The sequence below is a fragment of the Pogona vitticeps genome, chromosome 2 (assembly GCF_051106095.1).
Source record: "Pogona vitticeps strain Pit_001003342236 chromosome 2, PviZW2.1, whole genome shotgun sequence".
Taxonomy (NCBI): domain Eukaryota; kingdom Metazoa; phylum Chordata; class Lepidosauria; order Squamata; family Agamidae; genus Pogona; species Pogona vitticeps.
The window spans coordinates 232,706,830-232,727,703 of NC_135784.1; the positions used below are offsets into that span (position 1 = coordinate 232,706,830).

The 20,874-nt window shown below is 39.4% G+C and overlaps 1 protein-coding gene across 6 annotated transcripts in view; it reads left to right on the plus strand.

Moving 5' to 3' along the window:
- TJP2 (tight junction protein 2) overlaps positions 1 to 17,343 on the plus strand; it is a 103,000-nt gene extending 85,657 nt beyond the window's left edge. For all 6 annotated transcript variants that reach the window (XM_072992183.2, XM_078385064.1, XM_078385065.1 and 3 more), the window contains 11 exons: positions 356 to 566; positions 2,606 to 2,793; positions 3,903 to 3,998; positions 6,981 to 7,060; positions 7,406 to 7,616; positions 8,336 to 8,436; positions 8,848 to 9,060; positions 11,093 to 11,203; positions 11,517 to 11,852; positions 12,368 to 12,453; positions 16,502 to 17,343. In XM_072992183.2, coding sequence (XP_072848284.2) covers positions 356 to 566; positions 2,606 to 2,793; positions 3,903 to 3,998; positions 6,981 to 7,060; positions 7,406 to 7,616; positions 8,336 to 8,436; positions 8,848 to 9,060; positions 11,093 to 11,203; positions 11,517 to 11,852; positions 12,368 to 12,453; positions 16,502 to 16,664 — 1,796 coding nt within the window. In that variant the 3' untranslated portion in view covers positions 16,665 to 17,343. The remainder of the gene's footprint in view (positions 1 to 355; positions 567 to 2,605; positions 2,794 to 3,902; positions 3,999 to 6,980; positions 7,061 to 7,405; positions 7,617 to 8,335; positions 8,437 to 8,847; positions 9,061 to 11,092; positions 11,204 to 11,516; positions 11,853 to 12,367; positions 12,454 to 16,501) is intronic.
- The last annotated feature ends 3,531 nt before the right edge of the window (positions 17,344 to 20,874 follow it).

The following is a 20,874-nucleotide window of genomic DNA, read 5'->3' on the forward strand; positions in this document are numbered from 1 at the left end:
CTTTAGTTACTTTTGCAGTGATGGGGATATGGTCTGACTCCTTAGTGGATGAGGAATATCTCACATGGTTCAAGTGCTGACTGGTGCTGTGTTTTGTACATTTATTTGGGGAGATTAGGTGCCATTGAGGTAGTTAGGAGGAAAGTGCGTTTATGGGCCATCAGCTTGTAGTATTCAGACTTTTAACAACAACTACATAATTGAAACCCTGTAGATCCTACCAGGAAGCAAGTTACTTTTATATTTTACAACTAATAACTAACTCCTTCGGCAAATTCTCTCAAACTCTGATGACAGACTTACCAACTGAGAAAAACAATTACATGACTTCTGGTCATTCTTTCTCTTCCCCTAGTTTATAGAGACATAATGGCCTGTGGCAGAGGAGATTCTTTCTTCATAAGGACCCATTTTGAATGTGAGAAGGAAACACCACAGAGCTTAGCCTTCATTAGAGGGGAGGTCTTCAGAGTGGTTGACACACTGTATGATGGAAAACTGGGTCACTGGCTGGCTGTGAGGATTGATAGTGAATTGGAGAAGGGCCTAATACCCAATAAAAGCAGGTATGTTACACTTGTGTAAATGCCCAGTTCTCCCCTCAGATGTTGCTGTCTCTTTCTCTGGTTCAATCCATCAGAACTTTGTCTGCTGCAGATCAGATCGGGTATGCAAGAAAGAGGATGCAGTGCTGATTTTTCAGTTGCTAGGATCAGCAGGGTAGGGAGTGCCTTTTACCTCTACCCCGTTGGTGTCCTTGAGCTGTACTCTTTTTCTGGTCCTACATAAACGTGAGTGATCTCCAGAGGATTGGGAACCACATTTTTGCCCCGGTCCCATTACAGGACTCGTTGAGTTTGGAAATGGTTATTTTCAGCCAGTTGTTTTTAATCCACCCCACCCCCCCTTTCTTGTGGGTTGGAGCCTTCCCTCCCCACCTCAGCCCCCAAAGTGAAAACCACTGCTTCTGCCCATCTATGGGAATGGAAATGGGTTATTTTTCGGCATTTTGAAACTTGGGAGACTCTGGGATGACTTTTGGGGCTGCAAAAGTACCCTTGGAAGATTGTCTGCAGCCCATGCGCCACTTGCTTCCTCCCACTACCCTTCACCAATGTGTGTTTGTGTTTCATTGCTATGGAGGAAAGAGAGAGAGAGAGAGAGAGAGAGAGAGACAGCATTTAGGAACAACAGTCCACTCTGTGAAGGGGGCCACATCTCAGAACTCTTAGAGGAGCAGAACTGATGGCACCATTCCCAACATCCATGCATTAACAAGAAAATCCAAGCTGGAGAAGCCTGTGTGCACAATTGTCTTTCAACTGATACCAGTGTGAGAGCTGGCTCAGAACATGTCCTCCACATTAATGCATAGCTGTCAGGAAGAGCATAATGAAGCCATGTGATGCTAGGGGTTGGTACCAGTGGTGTGAATTTGCTATCTCTTGTAGCATGTGCAAAATATCTATATTTACTTGCATAACACATTTCCTACAGGGATCTCAGGCAGTGTAAGTGGACCTTCTTCTCACTTCATCCTCTTAACTATAATGTGTAGTATAGGTCAGACTGATAGTGGATGGGCCCAGTGTTGTCTATTCAGGATCAAGGCTGGGAGGGGACCAGAACCTGGATCTCCAAAGCTCCTGTCCAGCACTTTAATCTAGCATGGGCAAGTTGTGGTCCTCCAAGTGCTGTAGGATGCAGCTTCGATCATCCTTCACCACTGGATGTCCTGATAGGGCAGATGGCATTTGCAAATGAACAAGATCTAGAAGGCTGTTCCTGTGTGGTACATTGTCATCAATTTAGAACCAACTTATAACAATCCTAATAAGGCTTTCAAGGTAAGTGAGTGGTTTGACCATTGCCACCTTCCCAGTGAGTTTTCATAGTTGAGCTGGGATTCAAGGTCTCTTTAGTCCATCACTCTACCCACCACATCGCAGTAGATATTCACCCATGTACCCTCACCCCTCACCACATCACACTGGTATATACGGTAAGTACCCTGTTTCCCCGAAAATAAAGACAGGGTCTTATATTAATTTTTGCTCCAAAAACGCATTAGGTCTTATTTTCAAGGGATGTTTCATTTTTTTCATATACAACAATCTTATGTTTATTCAAATACAGTCATGTCATCTTCTGGTTGCTGCACAATAGTGGAGGGCGGGGTTTCTCTTAACTGGGGCTTATTTTCGGGTAGGGCTTATATTATGAGCATCCTGAAAAATTATACTGAGGCTTATTTTCAGGTTAGGTCTTATTTTTCGGGAAACGGTATTTCTTTTTTCTATTTCTGGAGAGAGTGTGTTGTCCTCTGTTCTTATACAATCTGCTGTCTGCCCCAACAGCAGGTGGCCATTCTTATTGCTATGTATACAGCCACCCATTTACCCGCCAAAATGTTAGTCATCTGTATAGCATTTAATGTGGAAAGCGCTTAAGGGACTTTAATTTCAGTCACCCTCCAGAATGGTGCCTTTGTATCTTGCTGTCAGAAGAATACATCTCAAATATATATAAATGTGGCTGCTTTTGCATCCACACATGTGCACCCCTTGCCGACTTCTACCAACAGACTGAGTGCTTTCTCTCTCAGGGCAGAACAGATGGCCAGTGTTCAGAATGCTCAGCGAGATGGCGCCAGTGACAGGGCAGACTTCTGGCGGATGCGTGGGCAGCGATCGGGCATGAAGAAGAATCTGAAGAAGAGCCGTGAAGATTTGACGGCGATTGCATCTGTGAGCACTAAATTTCCAGCCTATGAACGTGTTATGCTCCGGGAGGGTAAGTGAATGACAGCAGAGTAGAACTGTTGCCGGATTCCTTCATTTGTGCAAGACAGCCACTGCTATTATTTCTGGCAAATTTAAACAAGTTTAGCCAATCAGCTATGGCTTCGGGCTACGAACAAGTGGCAAAATCTGTCTCTGGTCACGACCAGGTTTTGACTGTCAAAACCCATCTCGGCTATGGACATGAATGATTAAATTAGTTTAGAATTGTAAAAATAATAATAATAAATTCATTAACTTGTATCTATTCAAATACAACTATGTACATGTCCACTCTAGTAAATATAGTAGATTACCAAATGATATATGCAGTACAAAATATAAAAGCATCTGGTGAAAACTAATGTCATGTCTGTGTGTGTGTGTGTGTGTGTGTGTGTGTGTGTTTTACATTTCTAATACAGAGTGTGACCCCATGTTGTCTTTCTTTTAAAAATAAAAGTATGTGGAGCAGCTTTTCAAAGTTAAAAGTGCTCATTAATAGACTTATTACTCCTGTTTGGAAAACGGCACTCTTTCTCTTGAATTGTGTTGCAGCAGGTTTTTAAAGCAAAGCTTCTTTTGCTGATGTTGCAAAGGCTAGAATACAATCTATTCTCAAAAGACTTGCTCACACTCCTAGATGTTGGCAAGGCTTGAAAATAATAAAGATTCATTCAAGAAAATAACCTTTGAAGGGCATTGTTGCTATTTTATTATTGTTGTTTTGATTTATATACTGCCCTATAGTGCCACAGCATTCTCTTGGTGGTTTACAACATAATTATGAAGGCACCACTTTGCCCCCTAGCAAGCTTGGTACTCATTTTACCAACAATGGAAGGATGGAAAGCCGAGTCAGCTTTGAGCCACCTAACAAACCTGTTGGGATCGAAATCAGGTTGTGAGCAAAGGCTTGACTGCAGTACTGCTGTTTAACCACTTTAACCATGGGGTTCTGGCAGTGACATTTACACTTGATCCTCTACCCTCGCCACCCCACCCAAAGAAAATGATGTTCAATGGACAGTGCAGTGTTGAATTTTGCACTCTTAAACAAATGACTTTTTGTCTTGAACATTACAATCATGGAAATTAACTGATGTGTTCTTCTGTTTTTAGCTGGTTTTAGGAGACCTGTGGTAATTTTTGGTCCCATTGCAGACATAGCAATGGAGAAGCTGTGCAATGAGTTGCCTGACCTTTATCAAGCTGCCAGTAAGTCATTCAGTATTTGCTTCCTATTCATCTAGTGCATTAATTTGATTCCACTTATTTATTTGTTACTTTTTAAGATTAAGCCTTGATTGCATATGTGAGAATTAGAAGCAATAAAATGTTAGGCAGAATGGTATATTAGGTAGAATGTGCAAACGTAACATGGATTCAGCATTAAAAAAACTGGTTTAGATAAAAAATGTTCTTTTAAGGAAACGCGGTAATAAAAGCAAGAGAGGAAGGGAATGCTGAGGATAGATAAAATATTAACTGGGAACAGGTTCTACAGTTTTGGGCACCACTAAGACGATCCTCTATTCCGTTCTTGTCATTTGATCAGTTCATGGTGAATTGACCTTTACCGCTGCTGGTAACCTAAGCTCTGTGATATGTAGATACTTGTGATCCTCAAGGTTACCTGGATCTAATGGATTGGTAGGCATTTTCTGGCCCCATTTATATTGTTGGGTGGCAGTTCCTTTAGCTAACAGTATTATGGGACTTGAAGTTCTACCACCATCTGGGGCCCCCCCAAGTGGTCCACCTCTACTTTAAGGCCTTTGGTTTAACAGCAGCATTTTGAATATGGGATGAGACTTTCAGACTGTGAGGACTTCCAGTTCACTCAGAGGCTGCTCCCAGGACAATTAGAATTTAGGAGAAAACCAAGCAGATAAATATTTTCAATAAATAAATAAAATTATAGGAATGAAAGCCCCCAAATGAGAAGACGTTAGAGCAGTCCTATCTACCTCCATCCTGCTCCCACATTTCACAAAGGTCTGTGGGAGGGCAGGTGCCAATACCCCTTAGACAGTACAGAGAAACAATGGAGCTACAGTGTGAGTTACAGAGAACCTTGGGATTCCAAAAGTTCACTAGGGTGCTTTTCATATCAGTCAAAGAAGTGGCACTGAAATAGCATATAGGAAGTAAGGGCTGCTCTTATATTGTTTAATTTGTCTTTTAATAGTTACCGTATTTTTTCTGTGTATAATAATAATAATAATAATAATAATAATAATAATAATAATAATAATAATAATAATAATAATAATAATAATAATAATAATTTATTGTCATTGTAAGTATATACACAGTATACCCGTACAACGAAATTCACAGACACCCAGAGACCAGACACATGCACACACATAAAATTCCCCAAACACTCCCCACCCACTAAAAGTCCCCCACTAAAAATAGGAACATCTACACCGCAGGCCAAGTAACACAGTCCAACTAATTATTCACTATTGGTGGTCTTTAAGCTCATTATTAATTGCAATTATAGCTCTGGGATAAAAACTATTTAGAAAACGACAGTACTTTAGTCTAAAATCTTTAGACTAAAAATTGAGGGTCGCCTTATACGCACCTTATACACAGAAGCTGAGGAGAGAACAAAATGGCACATACCTTGCCTCTGCAAACAAGCTGCCTCCAATCATGGGGCTTATGGAACTGATGTCAGCTTATACTGTACAAACCAATTGGAGCACACCTTGTTGGAGGTGGAGCCTGTAGGCAGTGTTCAGATTCAACAGGGACTCATAGTTTCCAAATATTCTGAGTGCAGAGGCTGAATATTCAAAGCTAAGTTTTCTTAATTTTGGGTTAGAAAAGTGAGGGGGTGTCTTATACACGGGGGCATCTTAAAGATGGAAACATACGGTAACTTGTGTTTTTAATTCTGTGAATTTTAATGTTGTGAGCCGCTTTGGGTCCCTTGTTGGGAGAAATGTGGCAGCGTAGTAGTAGTAGTAGTAGTAGTAGTAGTAGTAGTAGTAGTAGTAGTAGTAGTAGTAGTACAGTGGGGTCTCGACTTACGAACGTAATCCGTATTGGAAGACAGTTTGTAAGTCGAAAAGTTCTTAGGTCGAATCTGCATTTCCCATAGGAATGCATTGAAAACCATTTACCCATATTTTTTGCGCCATAAGACGCACCTCTCCATAAGACGCACCAAATTTTTAGGAGAAGAAAACAAGGAAAAATAATCTGTTTTCTTCGCTCCATAAGACTGTTTTGTGGGGGAAAGTGAGTCTTATAATGCGAAAAATATGGTAATCTGTATCTGCTCTTTTCTGTCCATAGAAACTAATGGGAAGCTGCTATTCCGCCTTCTGCCACTAGAGGGGGATATTTTTTGTTTTTTTTCCCCTTAGGTTCAGGAAACGAGGAGGAAGGCAGGGAACAGTTTGCAAAGCACTTTAGAAATCTTTTTTTTTTTCATGTTTTAAAGCATGTTTTAAAGCATGTTGTGCTGATTTTTTAGCACAAAGACACACAGGCAGGCTTTTTAGGTGCTGAGCAAGCCTCCCCAAGCCTCTTCAGAGCCAGCCCATCAGCTGATAGGCGGGGAGAGGAGGGTGCAGGAGCGGGGGAAAAGCACAAAATGGCTGCCAGACTCCCTTCTGGTGTGGGCTTTTAGCTGTTTCCTGATCTTTTTCCTGCTGTTTGGGGGCTACCAAGGCCTGGTAAGTGACTTTCTTTTATTTATTTTTAAGTTTCTGACCCCTTTTTCCCCTCCAGAAGCCTCTAAGGGGAGGGAGGGGGCACTTTTTTTCCTGTCCGTAACTCGAGGGAAGTTCGTATGTCGAGTCCTTATTCCCCTATAGGGCGGGTTCGTAAGTTGAATTGTTCGTAAGTAGGGTCGTCTGTAAGTCGAGACCCCACTGTAGTAGTAGTTATTATTGCTGCTTTGATGGCTTTCACTTCCTTAATTCTGTCAGGGTGTGTGTTTCTGGGTGATTTGTGGGACTAGAAGTCTGCCAGTTTTGAAAGTACCATCCATATTTTCTATTGGGTCTGAAAAGCTCATTGGTAGTCAGTAAGCTGGTATCAAAATGGTGCCAAAAGGCTTTCTGTCTCCACAGTTACCATCTGGCAGCTGCATTTGGTAGCAAATGATGAATCTCTGAAATTTTATGGTTGTCAGCAAAGTAATGAGATGATGACACAAAACTCTTATTCTTGCAGAAACGGAACCAAAAGATGCTGGTTCAGAAAAATCCACTGGTGTTGTGCGTTTGAATACTGTGAGGCAAATTATTGAGCAGGTACGTTTTCCCTCACCCTTCCATTGCTTTATGTTATCATAAGAGCAAAGCAGGAAGCACTGATAAAGGTGATTAACTATTGTACTTTTCTGTAAATTAAAATTTTATTTGGTTCTGGATGCTAAGCAAGATTGGTCTGGCTAGTGCTCATGTGGGAGACCATTAGGTAATACCAGTATAAAACCACATAGGGCTGAAAAAGATTAGTGCCTAAAACCCTAGAGAGTTTCTTCCAGTGACTGTTGACAAGACTAGACTTGGCAGACAAGGGGTTTGGCTCAGCATAAGGCAGCTTCATATATTCCTAACCTCCATAATTGCATTTTTTGTTTCACAAAAAAACAGGATAAACATGCTTTGTTGGATGTTACTCCCAAAGCTGTGGATCTGTTAAATTACACCCAGTGGTTCCCAATTGTAGTGTTTTTCAATCCGGACAGCAGACAGGGTGTGAAAATCATGCGTCACAGGCTAATGCCCACATCCAGCAAGAGTTCGCGGAAGCTTTACGATCAAGCAAATAAGCTGAAGAAGACTTGTCAGCATCTTTTTACAGGTAGGTGAAAATAGGCATCTGGTTTCATTTTCTATGAAGCATATATAGTCATAGAATGAATTTAATATGATTCCTGAAAATTCTCATATTTTCCCTGAACAATATGCAATTAAAAGTTCCCTCCCTCCAGATTTTAGTGAAATAAATTGGGGGGGGGGGTGTTGAGTTGGAATTCTCTTGGTTGTCTAACCCTTGTGTTTAAAATTTGGTGGTCACCTTGCAACTCTTTTTCTGCCTTCTCCATTCCTATACAAGAAGCTTTCCCTAAATATTGACAACAGGTTTTGTCCAACACATTCAAACTACTGTAATTATTTTAAGGTGCAATTAAAAATCAGTGGGCTCAGTTGCTCCATCTTGCCAGGAGACAGCAGTATAAACAACCATGTTTTCCCAAGATCAGTAAAAAGATCCATAAACCCCCATGGCCCCACACTACTGAATTTTAATTTGTTTTATTTTTGAAAAAAAAAACTTGAAAGTTGCACTTTGGAAGGCAGAGTTCTATGCTAAAACTGATGTTTGTGCATGTGTGCACCTTATTTCTAAATGTCATTTACAGTGATTAGGCGCTGCCCTATTGTTGAACAATTATTGTCAATACTTTGGTATTTTTTCCAAGGATGGCTGGGCTAAGTAGGTAACCGGTGAGATGCCCCAGTACTTGGGAGAAAGCACCTTTTCCCCACCCAAAAATTCATTGTTTTTCATCTCTGCAGCTACCATTGATTTAAACTCCGCTCATGACGGTTGGTATGGAAGTCTCAAAGATACAGTACAGCAACAACAGAATGAAGCAGTGTGGGTTTCAGAAGGAAAGGTGCGTGAACCAATGCTTTTTAAAAAATTATTATTCTTGTGTGCTGTCCTCCTGAGAAGAAAGGCTGCATTTAAACAAGATGATTATCCATTATATACACAGAAAATTTTCCCATTCATACATTGTAGAAAATCATGAATTTCATTCAACATTTCCCAGAGATAGCTGGGATAGCAGCTATGTAACGTACTGAAAAAAATGATTGAAATTTTTATAATGGAAATAAAAACTGAAGGGAAAAAATCTTCCATTATATCCCGTTACTAGACTTAATGAACATTGAGTGCTAAAAGTACTTTTTAATGACCATACAATCTTATATATTGATATTTTCTTCTGTAACTTATAATGTTACTTCTGATGAGCATTGATGTGACAAAGCATAATTTCTTCATAAAATCATTTTTGTAGCCAGAAGGAATGGATGATGACATTGAAGACCGTATGTCATACTTAACAGCTATGGGTGCCGACTATCTGAGCTGTGATAGCCGACTAATCAGTGACCCAGAAGACACTGATGGAGAAGGTGGAGCGTATACAGATAATGAACTGGATGAGCCATCTTATGAGCCAAGAGTGTCTTCCATTAGTCGGTCCTCTGAACCTGTACAGCATGAGGAGGTAAGAAGTCAGAATAATTTTTCCCCTTTTTCTCTCAAAACATTAGGTTGTAAAATTGATGATAAGGTGATTCCTAGGAGAAAAAAAATACAGTGGTGCCTCGCTTAACGATTGCCTCGTTTAGCGATGAATTCGCATAACGATGTGTTTTTTTAGAAAATAATATGCATCGCATAACGATGTTTCCTATGGGCGATTTTCGCTTAGCGAAGTTTGGGACCATGCTTCGCATAACGAATGCGATTTTAGGTCCCCTGCTTCACTTAACAATGTTTTTTTTTCCAATTAAAAAAGTGTCTTAGAAGGGTCAAAAACGGTTCTAAATGCTTGGATTCGTTAGAGGGCCCCTTAAGTCATGTGCAAACCTGATGTGGCTTTGATCTGACTTTTCGTTAATTTTTTGTGAATTTTTTTTTTGGCCCATAGGAACCAATGGACCTGTCAAAATCTGACAGCTCCATGCTTTCCTATGGGGGAGAAAACAATTTACAAAAAATTAACGAAAGTTCAGATCAAAGCCAAATCAGGTTTGCACACAACTTGGGGGGTCCTCTAACGAACCCAAGAATTTAGAACAGTTGCTGAGTCTTCATTAATTTTTTGTGAATTTTTTCTTCCCCCATAGGAAATAATGGAGCTGTCAGATTTTGACAGCTGTCAAAAGTTGGGGGGAAAAAATTCACCATAAATTAATGAAAAGTCAGATCAAAGCCAAATTAACTTTTGCATCCATTTTAGAGGGTGCAGAAGCTAATCCAAGCATTTAAAACCATTTTTGACCCTTGTATGACACATTTAAAATTGCAAAAATTGACTTCGCAAAGCCATTAAAATGTATTGAGTCAGCTTCAATACATTCAAATGGAGGATACATTGTTTCGCTTAGCGATGTTTCCTATGGGTTTTTTCGCTTAACGACGGCAATCCGTTCCAATTGGAACGGATTAACCGGTTTCCAATGCATTCCTATGGGAAATGGTGTTTCGCATAGTGATGGTTTCACATAGCGATGTTTTTTTTGGAACCAATTAACATCGCTATGCGAGGCACCACTGTAGTATACAGTGGTGCCCCGCATAGCGACGATAATCCATGCAGCAAAAATTGCTGCAAAGCGATTTTGTCGCTATGCGGATTTAAAAAGCACGTAGGAATGCATTGAAATCCCTTCAATGTGTTCCTATGGGCTTTAAACTCACCTTTAAGTGAAAATCCTCCATACGGCCGCCATTTTCGCTGCCTGGTAAGTGAGGAATCCGGGTGAAAACACAGCGGGCGCCCATTTTTTTACCCGGCGCCCATTTTGGAACCACCGATCAGCTGTTGGAAAATCATCGCTATGCGATGATCGGTATGCGAAACAGGGTACCGATCATCGCAAAGCAATTTTTCCCTATCTAAATCATCGCAATGCAATCGCAAAAGCGATCGCAAAAAATTCATCGCTATGCGGATTCGTCGTTAAATGAGGTGCCCGTTAAGCGAGGCACCACTGTACTTAATGAATGGGACACAAGTGGTGAATTAGTACGGTCTTGTTGCATTGTCGAAAGAGGAGTGTTCCCTGCTTCTTAACTTCCCACAACAGGACAGCCATGAGAAGAAACTAACATTCAGGCCTTGTCACATCTGTAGAGAATATGAACCCAATTGTAGCTTGTTGTCTTCTAAGAATAGTTCATGAGAAGTTTGTTAAAGTCACTTCTTTCTAAAAATGCAACAGACGAGGGGACTTTGCCCATGTTTTACCGTATGCAGTTGCACAAGGAGCAGACTGTCAGGAAGGAATGTTCCAAATGCTATGTGATCTAGCAGAAACACACACCACATACTAGCAAAGCAGTAACAGTGACAAAGTCATTACTTTTAATTTGTTTCTTTAAAAGGTGGCACCAGCCAAACAAACAAATGAAAAGCCTCCTGATTTTTTGTTTTGTTTATTTGGCAACAGAAGAGAAGTTGCTACTATACTTCACATATGTCAGGAACTATGTGAATGTATGTCTAATGAGCTGCTGTTGCTTGTCTGTAGAGCTTAAGGAAATCCAGCCCAGAACCAAGAACTCAGATGAGAAGAGCTGGTAGCAGGGAAGTTCTGAGAGATCCCAGCCCACCTCCAGCATTCAAGCCTGAGCCCCCCAAGGTAAAGTGAGAGGAGAAGAACTACCATTACTAATTGGAATGAGTAATGTTTCATCCTTTTTTCTAAAATCATTTTTTTTCTCCCCCAGTAGCTTAAAATATTCCTTGTTTCATTTGCAGCTGCAAATTTTCATCCTAGAGGTAGGGAGAAGTTCAGCTATACCTTATCTGCCTCTATCCCCTTTACTCAAAACATCAGTGTAGGGTAGCCTTTACACACCATATTAACCAACATCTTCTGACTGATCACTTCTAGACTGAATTTGCCTTCTCTGTGTTAAGTGCTAACGTTTACTTTTGCTTTTATGTTCAAGGGTAAGCTGTTAAGTAAAGAAGAGTCATTTGATGCCCCTAAGAATTATGAACCCAGAACAAAGAGTCCCAGTGCTGTCAACACTGAATACGCTGGAGTACCAACTAAAGTAGCTCCTCCTCCTATAGCCATCAAACCTGCTTTTGGGCGCCCTATATTGAAATCCTCTCAGCCAGCCATTCTGCCGACAGAGTTAGAGGAGAAAATACAAGAAAGTGTAGATGAACAAGAGACCACACCAAAATCTGTGTTGGGGAAAGTTAAAATATTTGAGAAAATGGACCATAAGGCGCGACTACAGAGAATGCAAGAACTACAAGAAGCACAAAATGCCAGGGTATAAAAAGAATCTCAGTTTCTTTTGCATTGTTACATGTTTATAAGAATATTACTTTTCAATAAGGCGGTGCATTAGATAATCTGATTAGATGAGGTGTTTTTTTTTTTTTTTAAAGTTTGGTTGTTCGCCCTCTACCTACTGTAGCTATTTGTGTAAAACAATGTTTCTCAGTCTTTTTCAAATCTATGCCCCTTTGCATAAATATAAAAGTCTCATGCCTACCTCCAGATTTTCAGAACCTAGTAATTTTATTTGAAATTTGAAGTATGTACGTTCTTCCATAGTTTTTATCTACTTGCAATTCTTCATTGCTGGCAGCAATGCATAAATAGCTTTGCACTCTGCTACTTTGTATGCCTTTTGAATACTGTGATTGCCTGTAAAGTACAGAAGAGGAGCGTGTTAGCATCTCACTGTAGGAAAAAGCATTGGGGTCAACCACCCATTTATTTTTAAGACAGACTTTGAAAAATGTTCTGATGCTCATGGATTTCCTTTCCTTCTTTCTTTAGGTGGAAATTGCTCAGAAACACCCAGATATTTATGCTGTCCCAATCAAAACACAAAAGCCGGAGCAGAACTGGTCCCAGACCGCCAGGTAAAATTATTTTTTTTTCATGCTCTTCTTAGGTACTACTGTATCTTTTGAATAAAAGCCCAAAATTATGTTGCCACTGAAATAAACAACTTCAAAATTGTAAGATGGTTCCATCTTTACAGAGATCCACAAGCAAACTGGTAGAGAAAGTATTTGCTATAAAAAGAAAAAACATCCATTAAAAGCAGATAGATCTTCATGTTTAATTGCAGACTTTACAGGTGAATAAACTCATGTATTTTACAGTACTAGATGTTTTGTACCACCCAGATGGAATCCATTGTCAGATCTCTTCCCCAGCTTTCTAGCTCTATTCAGCTATCCAATGCCAACTCCTTGTGCTCATATATGTTGTCTGTAGCCTTTTGAGCACTGCTGTTTCTTATGTCTCTGCCCCCAAACCTCCTCTCTTCTAATTCTGTTCATCCTTGGTGACCAAAGATCTTCCATTTCCTTAAATCAAAGGAAAATTAAAAATAAAGAAGACAAAAAAGTTGTGGCAGCTTCAAGAGGGAGATTTCTGCATGAGGAAGTGGACTTCTCTGCAAATGCTCACATTAAAACATGGCAATTAGTCTTTAAGGTCCCACAATATTTTTGTCTTCTTTGTTTCACCCCCCTTAAACTGCTCACCATTTTGCATTATTTTCTTATGTATTAAGAAAATTCTGTATCCATAACCATATATGTAGTTCCCTTTTTAGCTTTTCCCTGCCTCCACACCTTTCCACAAACCCCACATTTTAGCATTGTCACTGGGTTGTCCTATCATTCAGCTATAATAAACCTTTAAGTAGGTAGGTATTTTGTTCACTTTCTTCCTACTCTACTTAAGAATCATAGAATTGTGAAGTTGGAAGGGGCCTATAAGGCCATCAAGTCCAACCACCTGCTCAGTGCAGGAAAAAAAAAAGGATATCTGCCAGGTGGTTCTCTAAATTTCTCTTAAATGCCTCCAATGTAACTTGAACCCATTGTTGCATGTCCTGCACTTGGGAATTATCTAGAAGAGATCCCACCTCTCCTCTGTATGATAGCCTTTCAAGTATATAAAAAGTGCAATCATATCCCCTCTCAGTCTTTTTTTCTCAAGACTAAACATACCAAGCTATTTCAGTCTTTCCTCACAGGGCTTGGTTTCCAGCCCCCTGATTATCCTTGTCGCCCTCCTCTGAACTTGTTCCAATTTGTTGGCATCCTTCTTGAAGGGCAGTGTCCAGAACAGGACACAATACTCAAGGTGAGGCCTCACCAGTGACGAATAGAGGGCAACTAGTACCTCATAGGATTTGGAGACTATACTTCTGTTAATGCATCCTAAAATAGCATTTGTCTTTTTTGTAGCCACATTACACTGTTGACTCATATTCAGCTTGTGATTTACTGTGACTCCAAGATCCTTCTCGTTCATGGATTCCTATAATGGGACCTTACTTATCCTTGTTTGTAGTTCATTAAAATTGGCTACACTCTGCTTTGGTTTTTTTTTTGAAATCAAGAATTCTAGTAGAACATGGCCATTCTCACCCAGAGTTCCCTTTACTGCCACTTCCTCCAAAGTCATCTCTATTGGTTGCAATCAAGTCAAGAGTAATTAGTCCTCTCATTTCTTTCTCTACTGTTTGTAGGAGAAAATTATCAGCCACACAAGCCAGGAATTTCTTGGAAGGGTCATACTTGGCAGAAATTGTCTCCCATAAATATCAGGATAGTATGGTTGTTGTGGGTTTTTCGGGCTTCCTGGCCGTGTTCTGAAGGTGGTTTTTCCTAATGTTTCGCCAGTCTCTGTGGCCGGCATCTTCAGAGGACCAGAGCACAGAGTGCTGTCCTCTGAAGATGCCGGCCACAGAGACTGGTGAAACGTTAGGAAAAACCACCTTCAGAACACAGCCAAGAAGCCCGAAAAACCCACAACAACCATTGGATCCCGGCCGTGAAAGCCTTCGCGAATACAAATATCAGGATAACTGAAATCTCCCATCACTACTACATCCTGTCTCTTTTAAATCCTTACAATATGTTGTTGTCTTTAAAATTTCATCCACATCCTCTCCTTGATTGGGTGGTCAGTAATTCCTTTTGTTTTTTGCCTCAACTACATTGTTCCAGATAATCTCAGTGGGACAGCCAATCTCGCCCTCCTGAATTTCTGTGCAGGAATGTGTAGATTTATTGAATTTGTATTAGTGAAAGGAAAGGGGAAAGCCTCTAAGCAGCAATCAATACAATTTTGGAAAAGAGGTTCATAATAAAAGAATTACTCCAAAGGGTCCCCTGGGTATGGGGATGCACTGGGTTTTAGATTGTTAGTCAGTATTCTGTATTGTTTTTTATTGATATATTCGTTTGGAAAATTAAAAAAAAATTAAAATAATTTTCTTACTTTCCCAAAGCTCATGCTCCTTACTTTTGAAAAAATCTATGGTCTTTGTGGTATGTTCTTTATGTTTAGTGTTGAGTTGTCTTTGCAGTTTTGATGGTTTCATGGCCTTGTTGTACAATATCTTGTAACACACTGTGGTAGTTACTTGTCTTTGAGACCTGTACATGTGAAGCCAATTGACAGATATTCCTTGCTATAATGATGACACTTGTTAAGATGTCTAGAAGAAGCTTCATTTTGCTTTAAACAGGATGCACCCTCATCAACGTCATCAATTCATTTACATTTCAGATTCAGCTGGTGATCCAGTCTGAGACTCAGCCAAAATGTATTGTTACAAAATTCACTGCAATAATATCAAAAAGTCACTTTACCCAATAATAACCAATAAGTTTTATTAGTAGAAATCAAAGAAGAAACACAATCATGAAGTCTGTCCAGACATTCACTCCACTGACACTGACTCCAAATCTCTCTTCCTGCAGCTTCTGGTGGCCTGCACAGTAGAAAGAAATGTCACGTGTGGTCTTTCAGTTATTCACTTGCATGTTCTTACCATGTACAGAAATATCAAACAGTTATTTGCTATCAAACAGTTATTTTCAGAACCAATTTTTATTTTTGTTTCTTTTTTAATAAAGGCGGTAGTTTTGAAAAGCTAAGTTTTACACAAACAAGCAAGGGAAAATTAAGATTTTGTTCCTTTGTTCCTTCCTTCCTTCCTATTTTAAAAGATCCTAATATTTCTTCAAGTCTTCACGGATCCCCTGTGAGGACATTGCGGCCCCCTGGGTGTCCGCAGACCACAGGTTAAGAACATTGTGTGTAGTTCATTAGCATTGTAATTATGCTGTTAAAAATAGGAAAGTCAGCAGGAAATGATTAAAACTTGCCTCCTTTCTTTGTGGAAAGTAATATGTCCAGCAATATGTTGTGCTACCTATTTTTTTGTGGTGAGAACCCCACAGAGAATAAAACACTCCAGTAGCCTGGAATGGGAAGTAAATAACAAAATTAGTAAATAAGGCAGTTAGTAAAAATGAAGAGAGAAGCAGGCAGATCTCTCTCATGGAGACACAGACACAAATTTAAGTTGTAGCCTCATGCACATATCACTGGATGCAAGTCCTGTGAAATGGCAGATTTATTATTTGGCTAGTATGAAATTTATGATCATCAGTCTTGACAGCATTGATCAAATTAAAAAATGTTGATCTCTCTCACTTAAGTACTTTCTCTCACACACAGGGGAATACATTTTATGTTTTAATGCTGTATACTTAAAATAATGTAAAGACATAATCTTAACATTTGTAATACGCTACGGTGTTGGATTAACACTTTGATTTTCTCCATAGGAGTCAAAAGTTAAATACGATACTAGTATGTGTGCTGGATATATTGAAGTTTACAGAAAAAAAATTTTAGGCATTCTTGTTGCATGGTTTGCTTGTTTTTTTAGGGTCACAGCTGTTGACAATAAGTTGTATGCATTTCTTATATAAATTGGGATGAGTAATACTTGGTCCTTGTTCTAAGATTAAAATCCAATCAGCCTTGAAAGTTGTGATAAGACTACCTTCAGTTTGACTGTAGACCTGCCTGAGATCCTGTATTTTTCAGTATTAGCTATATACATTTTAATTTAGTGTATTTTGATGTTAGTTCCAGGCCTGAGCCTCAGAAACCACCTGCTCGATCTTATCTAGATAAACAAGGAAGCTATGGCAGCGATGCAGAAGAAGAGGACTATCGCCGACAACTGTCAGACCAGTCTAAACGTGGATACTATGGACAACCGTCTAGATACAGGGATACAGAATTATAGATCCATGGGTAGCCAGAACCATCATTCTGAGTTTACCCTTGCACAGCCAAAACAGAACCTTGGTCAGTTTCACAAGTTGTATGTATATTTTGATGAACTGAAGTATGAACACACTGGAAGGAAAGACTTAAATGTCCTTTAAGTATTGGGAAGAATGAATCACTATTGCCTGAATGCTGTTGCCTATTTTACAAAAGGACCAAAAATTCTATTTTAAAAGTTTGTATTAATTTGTGGTATCTCTATATTTTTAACTATTTCTTTTCCTCATTAAAACTGCCTTCTAAACCATTATTTTAATTATTGTGACATGGTGGAAACTTGATGGAAAACACAGCAGTGTAGTGCAAAAATAAAAAGTGCCTTTCTAACAAAAAGTGTCTTCAGTTGTTCTCTGACACATTATGCTGGTGTAAAGCCATAATTTTTCTGTTGCCTAACTTTTGTATGCTTCATGGCTACAGTCTTCCCTTGGATGTTATTTTTCTACTTTAAAAAAATCTGTATGCAATTTTTTCAAAAAGCAATGACTTGTACGTATGAAAAGTTTGTTTTGTAAATTGGAAGCCACAAAATCTGGAAGCACCCAGACTGGGAAAGTTATGTAGAAAATAAGAGAGATTGTTTCTTAAACCTTTACACAAGTCATGAAATAATAAAGGGATCTATTGAACAACCAGATGCCACTCTGTTTTATTTGAAAAACTAAATATTTTAATGATAATTTGAATATTAGGGAATTCTGGGTTTTGTGTGTGTGTTTTGTCTTTTTTATATACATCAGACATTTTGAATGCAGTTAAGTAGTTAATAAGAACTTAAGAAGAGCCCTGCTGGATCAGGCCAAGGGCCCATCTAGTCTAGCTTCCTGTATCTCACAGTGGCCCCACCAGATGCCTCTGAGAGCACACGAGACAACTAGATACGTGTCTCCTGATACCACTCCCTTGCATCTGGCATTTTGAAGTACCTTCCTTCTAAGCCTGGAGATTGTACATCCCCATCATGGCTTGTAAGCTCCGATGGAGTTTCCAACAGAAATCTGTCCAATCCCCTTTAAAGGCATCTAGGCCAGATGCCGTCACCACATCCTGTAGCAAGGAGTTCCACAGACTAACAACACGCTGGGTAAAGAAAGATTTTCTTTTGTCTTCACTCTCCCAACACTCAATTTGAGTGGATGTCCCCTGGTTCTAGTATTATGTGAGGGAGAAGAGCTTCCCTCGATCCACTTTATCCACCCCCTGCATAATTTTATACGTTTCAATCATGTGCCTTTTCTCTAAAGAGTCCAAAACGCTGTAGCCTTTCCTCATAAGGGAGGTGCCCCAACCCAGTCATCATTTGAGTCTCTCCTGCACCTTTTCCAGTTCCACTATGTCATTTTTGATGTGCAGCGACCAGAACTGTATGCAAATACAGTGGTGCCCTGCATGACAACGATAATCTGTCCCATAGAAATCGCTGTTTAGCAAAATTGTTGTCATTCGAATACCCTTTCCCCATTGGAATGCATTGAAACCCAGTTTAATGCATTCCAGTGGGGAAAATACCTCATTGTCCACCAAAGATCGCCCATAGGGAAGCCATTTTGTGAGTGCCGATCAGCTGTAAAAATGGCTGCCCTGTGAAGCATGGGTCCGGAAAACACAGGGCAGCCATTTTGCGAAGCTGACGATCAGCTGTAAAAATTGTCGTCTTGTGAACAAACGGTTCGTGAAGCATGGACCTAATCAATGTCCAGCGAAAATCCCCCATTGGAATGACTGTTTTGCGGATCGCTATAGCGATCGCAAAAAGTCATCGTTATGCGGATTCATCATTCAGCGGGTCATCGTCTTGCGAGGTACCACTGTACTCTAGGTGTTGCCTTACCAGCGTTTTGTACAATGGCAGTATAATGTTGGCTGTTTTATTTTCAATCCCCTAATGATGGCATTTCCATCTTTTCTGTGTCACTTTTGGCTTATAGTTCACAAAATTTACAATTTCGTCATATCTTCAAAGGGAATACATTTGGAGGTCCTACAAAGGCTATTATGTGATTTAAAACAGACGTATTTAAATGTTATGATCCACAAGCACTTGAAATATAATAAGTCAGGAAGTGTACTGTACACTGCTCTATTTGCCACATCCCGTGCATAACTCTTGTACTATGACAATTTATTGGACATGGGAATGAGCATCATACAGTAATTCAAAAGCATTTTTAACAGCTAGCTGTGTAGCTGACGAGTGTTACATTAACTATTTGGGAAGGGGGCAATTGTTTTTTGAGATCTTTCACTAATTGGCATCACACAAATCCAAATGCCACTCCGTTTTTGTTTGTCTGTTAGTGAGCTCATTGGCTAAACTTTTATACAGTACTGGTACAAAATTTAAGTGTATCAAGTTTATTTTTGGTGCTTTACTTCATAGAGATCACATATAGCATATGTGCATTAGAGGAAGTTTTACTGAATAAGTTATTAGATCAATTTAAATGCAATAAATACTAAAAACAATTAAAATTAAATATCTAAATCTTAAAATGTCACTATTCATTAATTTTTAAACTTAAAGTAATAAGTCAGAATTATATAAATGTTTGTAATAAAATTAAGCAAACCTGTCACAACTCCATAAGGATTAAGAGTTATACATAGTTCATTTAATTAAACATTTTCTATTTTTTTTCTTAAATTAGCTTCTTCATCCAAAAAAGAGGGCAGTTCTCTGTATCATTACCTAATTAGATCCTAATTACCTAATTAGATCCCAGAGGGAGAAAAATCAGTTTTTCTTTAGTCTCTCACCTTATCAAGATATGGGAATGTGTTATGTTCTTTGTGGTTCACAAATAACTGGCATTCCACTAAATAATACTCCAGGTCTCTACTAAGCTTTTAAATACATAGGGCAATGATTCTTGCACTGGGATGCCCTGGAATCCTTGTCGTCCCCCCCCCCCGCCTTCTATTATGTCTGTTCTGCTTGAACTGAAATTGCAACCATTTCATGATATTTGATGTCAGCTATATCCAGCTGTGTTATAGCCTCCTAATACTCTCTGTTCAAAAACTTTTGCTATGCTGTGGTAAAACTTGCAATATGTAGTGCTTCCGCATTAAAACCATATTTTGAAAGCAATTTTTTTAAGCTGTACAGCCAAACTTTAGGAATTTTGGCTACCTATTGATTTAGATCAGTAGTTCTAAACCTTGAGTTCTCAGATGTTGGATTAAAATTCCCAGAATTCCTGGCCAGCACAGCTAGTGGTGAAAGTCTTTAGTCCAAGAACACCTGGAGACCGAAGGCTGGGAAACAATGATTTAGGTAGATCTTAGGAAGTTTATTACCACACATTTATACTAATATCCTAAGATTAATTAGGTATGAAACTGATACAGTTCCAGATTTGTCTGTAATAATAACCTGGGCTGAGGAGGATCTTGACATTCTTAGAAACAGGAATAAAAATCAAATCTGTACCGGTTGTTGTGGGTTTTTCGGGCTCTTTGGCCATGTTCTGAAGGTTGTTCTTCCTAACGTTTCGCCAGTCTCTGTGGCCGGCATCTTCAGAGGACAGAGGGTTTGACCATTTTATACTTATACTTACAAAAAGCTCTTTCAGCTGGAAAAAAAATTTAAGTGGGGGGAGCATCATATCATAAAAGAACACAAGTAGAGACTTCAGCTTTCAGAAGATGATTTAAATATAGAAGTGTCTTATGGGCATGAATCGGAAAAAAGTTGATTTTTTAAAAAGTTGTGATTTGTCAAGGTCAACAAATCATGTATTACAAATTACAAATTTATAAACTGTTTCTGATGAATTCTCAAAGGCTTTCATGGCCAGGAGCTGATGGTTGTTGTAGGTTTTTTTGGCTGTTTGGCCGTGTTCTGGAGGGTTTTTTTTCTAATGTTTCGCCAGTCTCTCTGGCTGGCATCTTCAGAGGACAGGAGTTAGAGCTCTGTCTGTGTTCTGGTGTTCACAACTGCAGGAGTATACCAGATACGTTGCAGTTGTGGCCAGGTGTATATTGGGACCACAAAACGCAGCATCCACACCAGAATCAAAGAACACGAAAGACACTGCAGACTAAAACAACTAAAATATTGGCAGTAGCTGAACATGTCCTGGAACAAGCTGGACATGAAATCCTATTTCAAAACACATAAGCACTGGACAACACCAGCAATCATTATGTTAGACTACACAGGG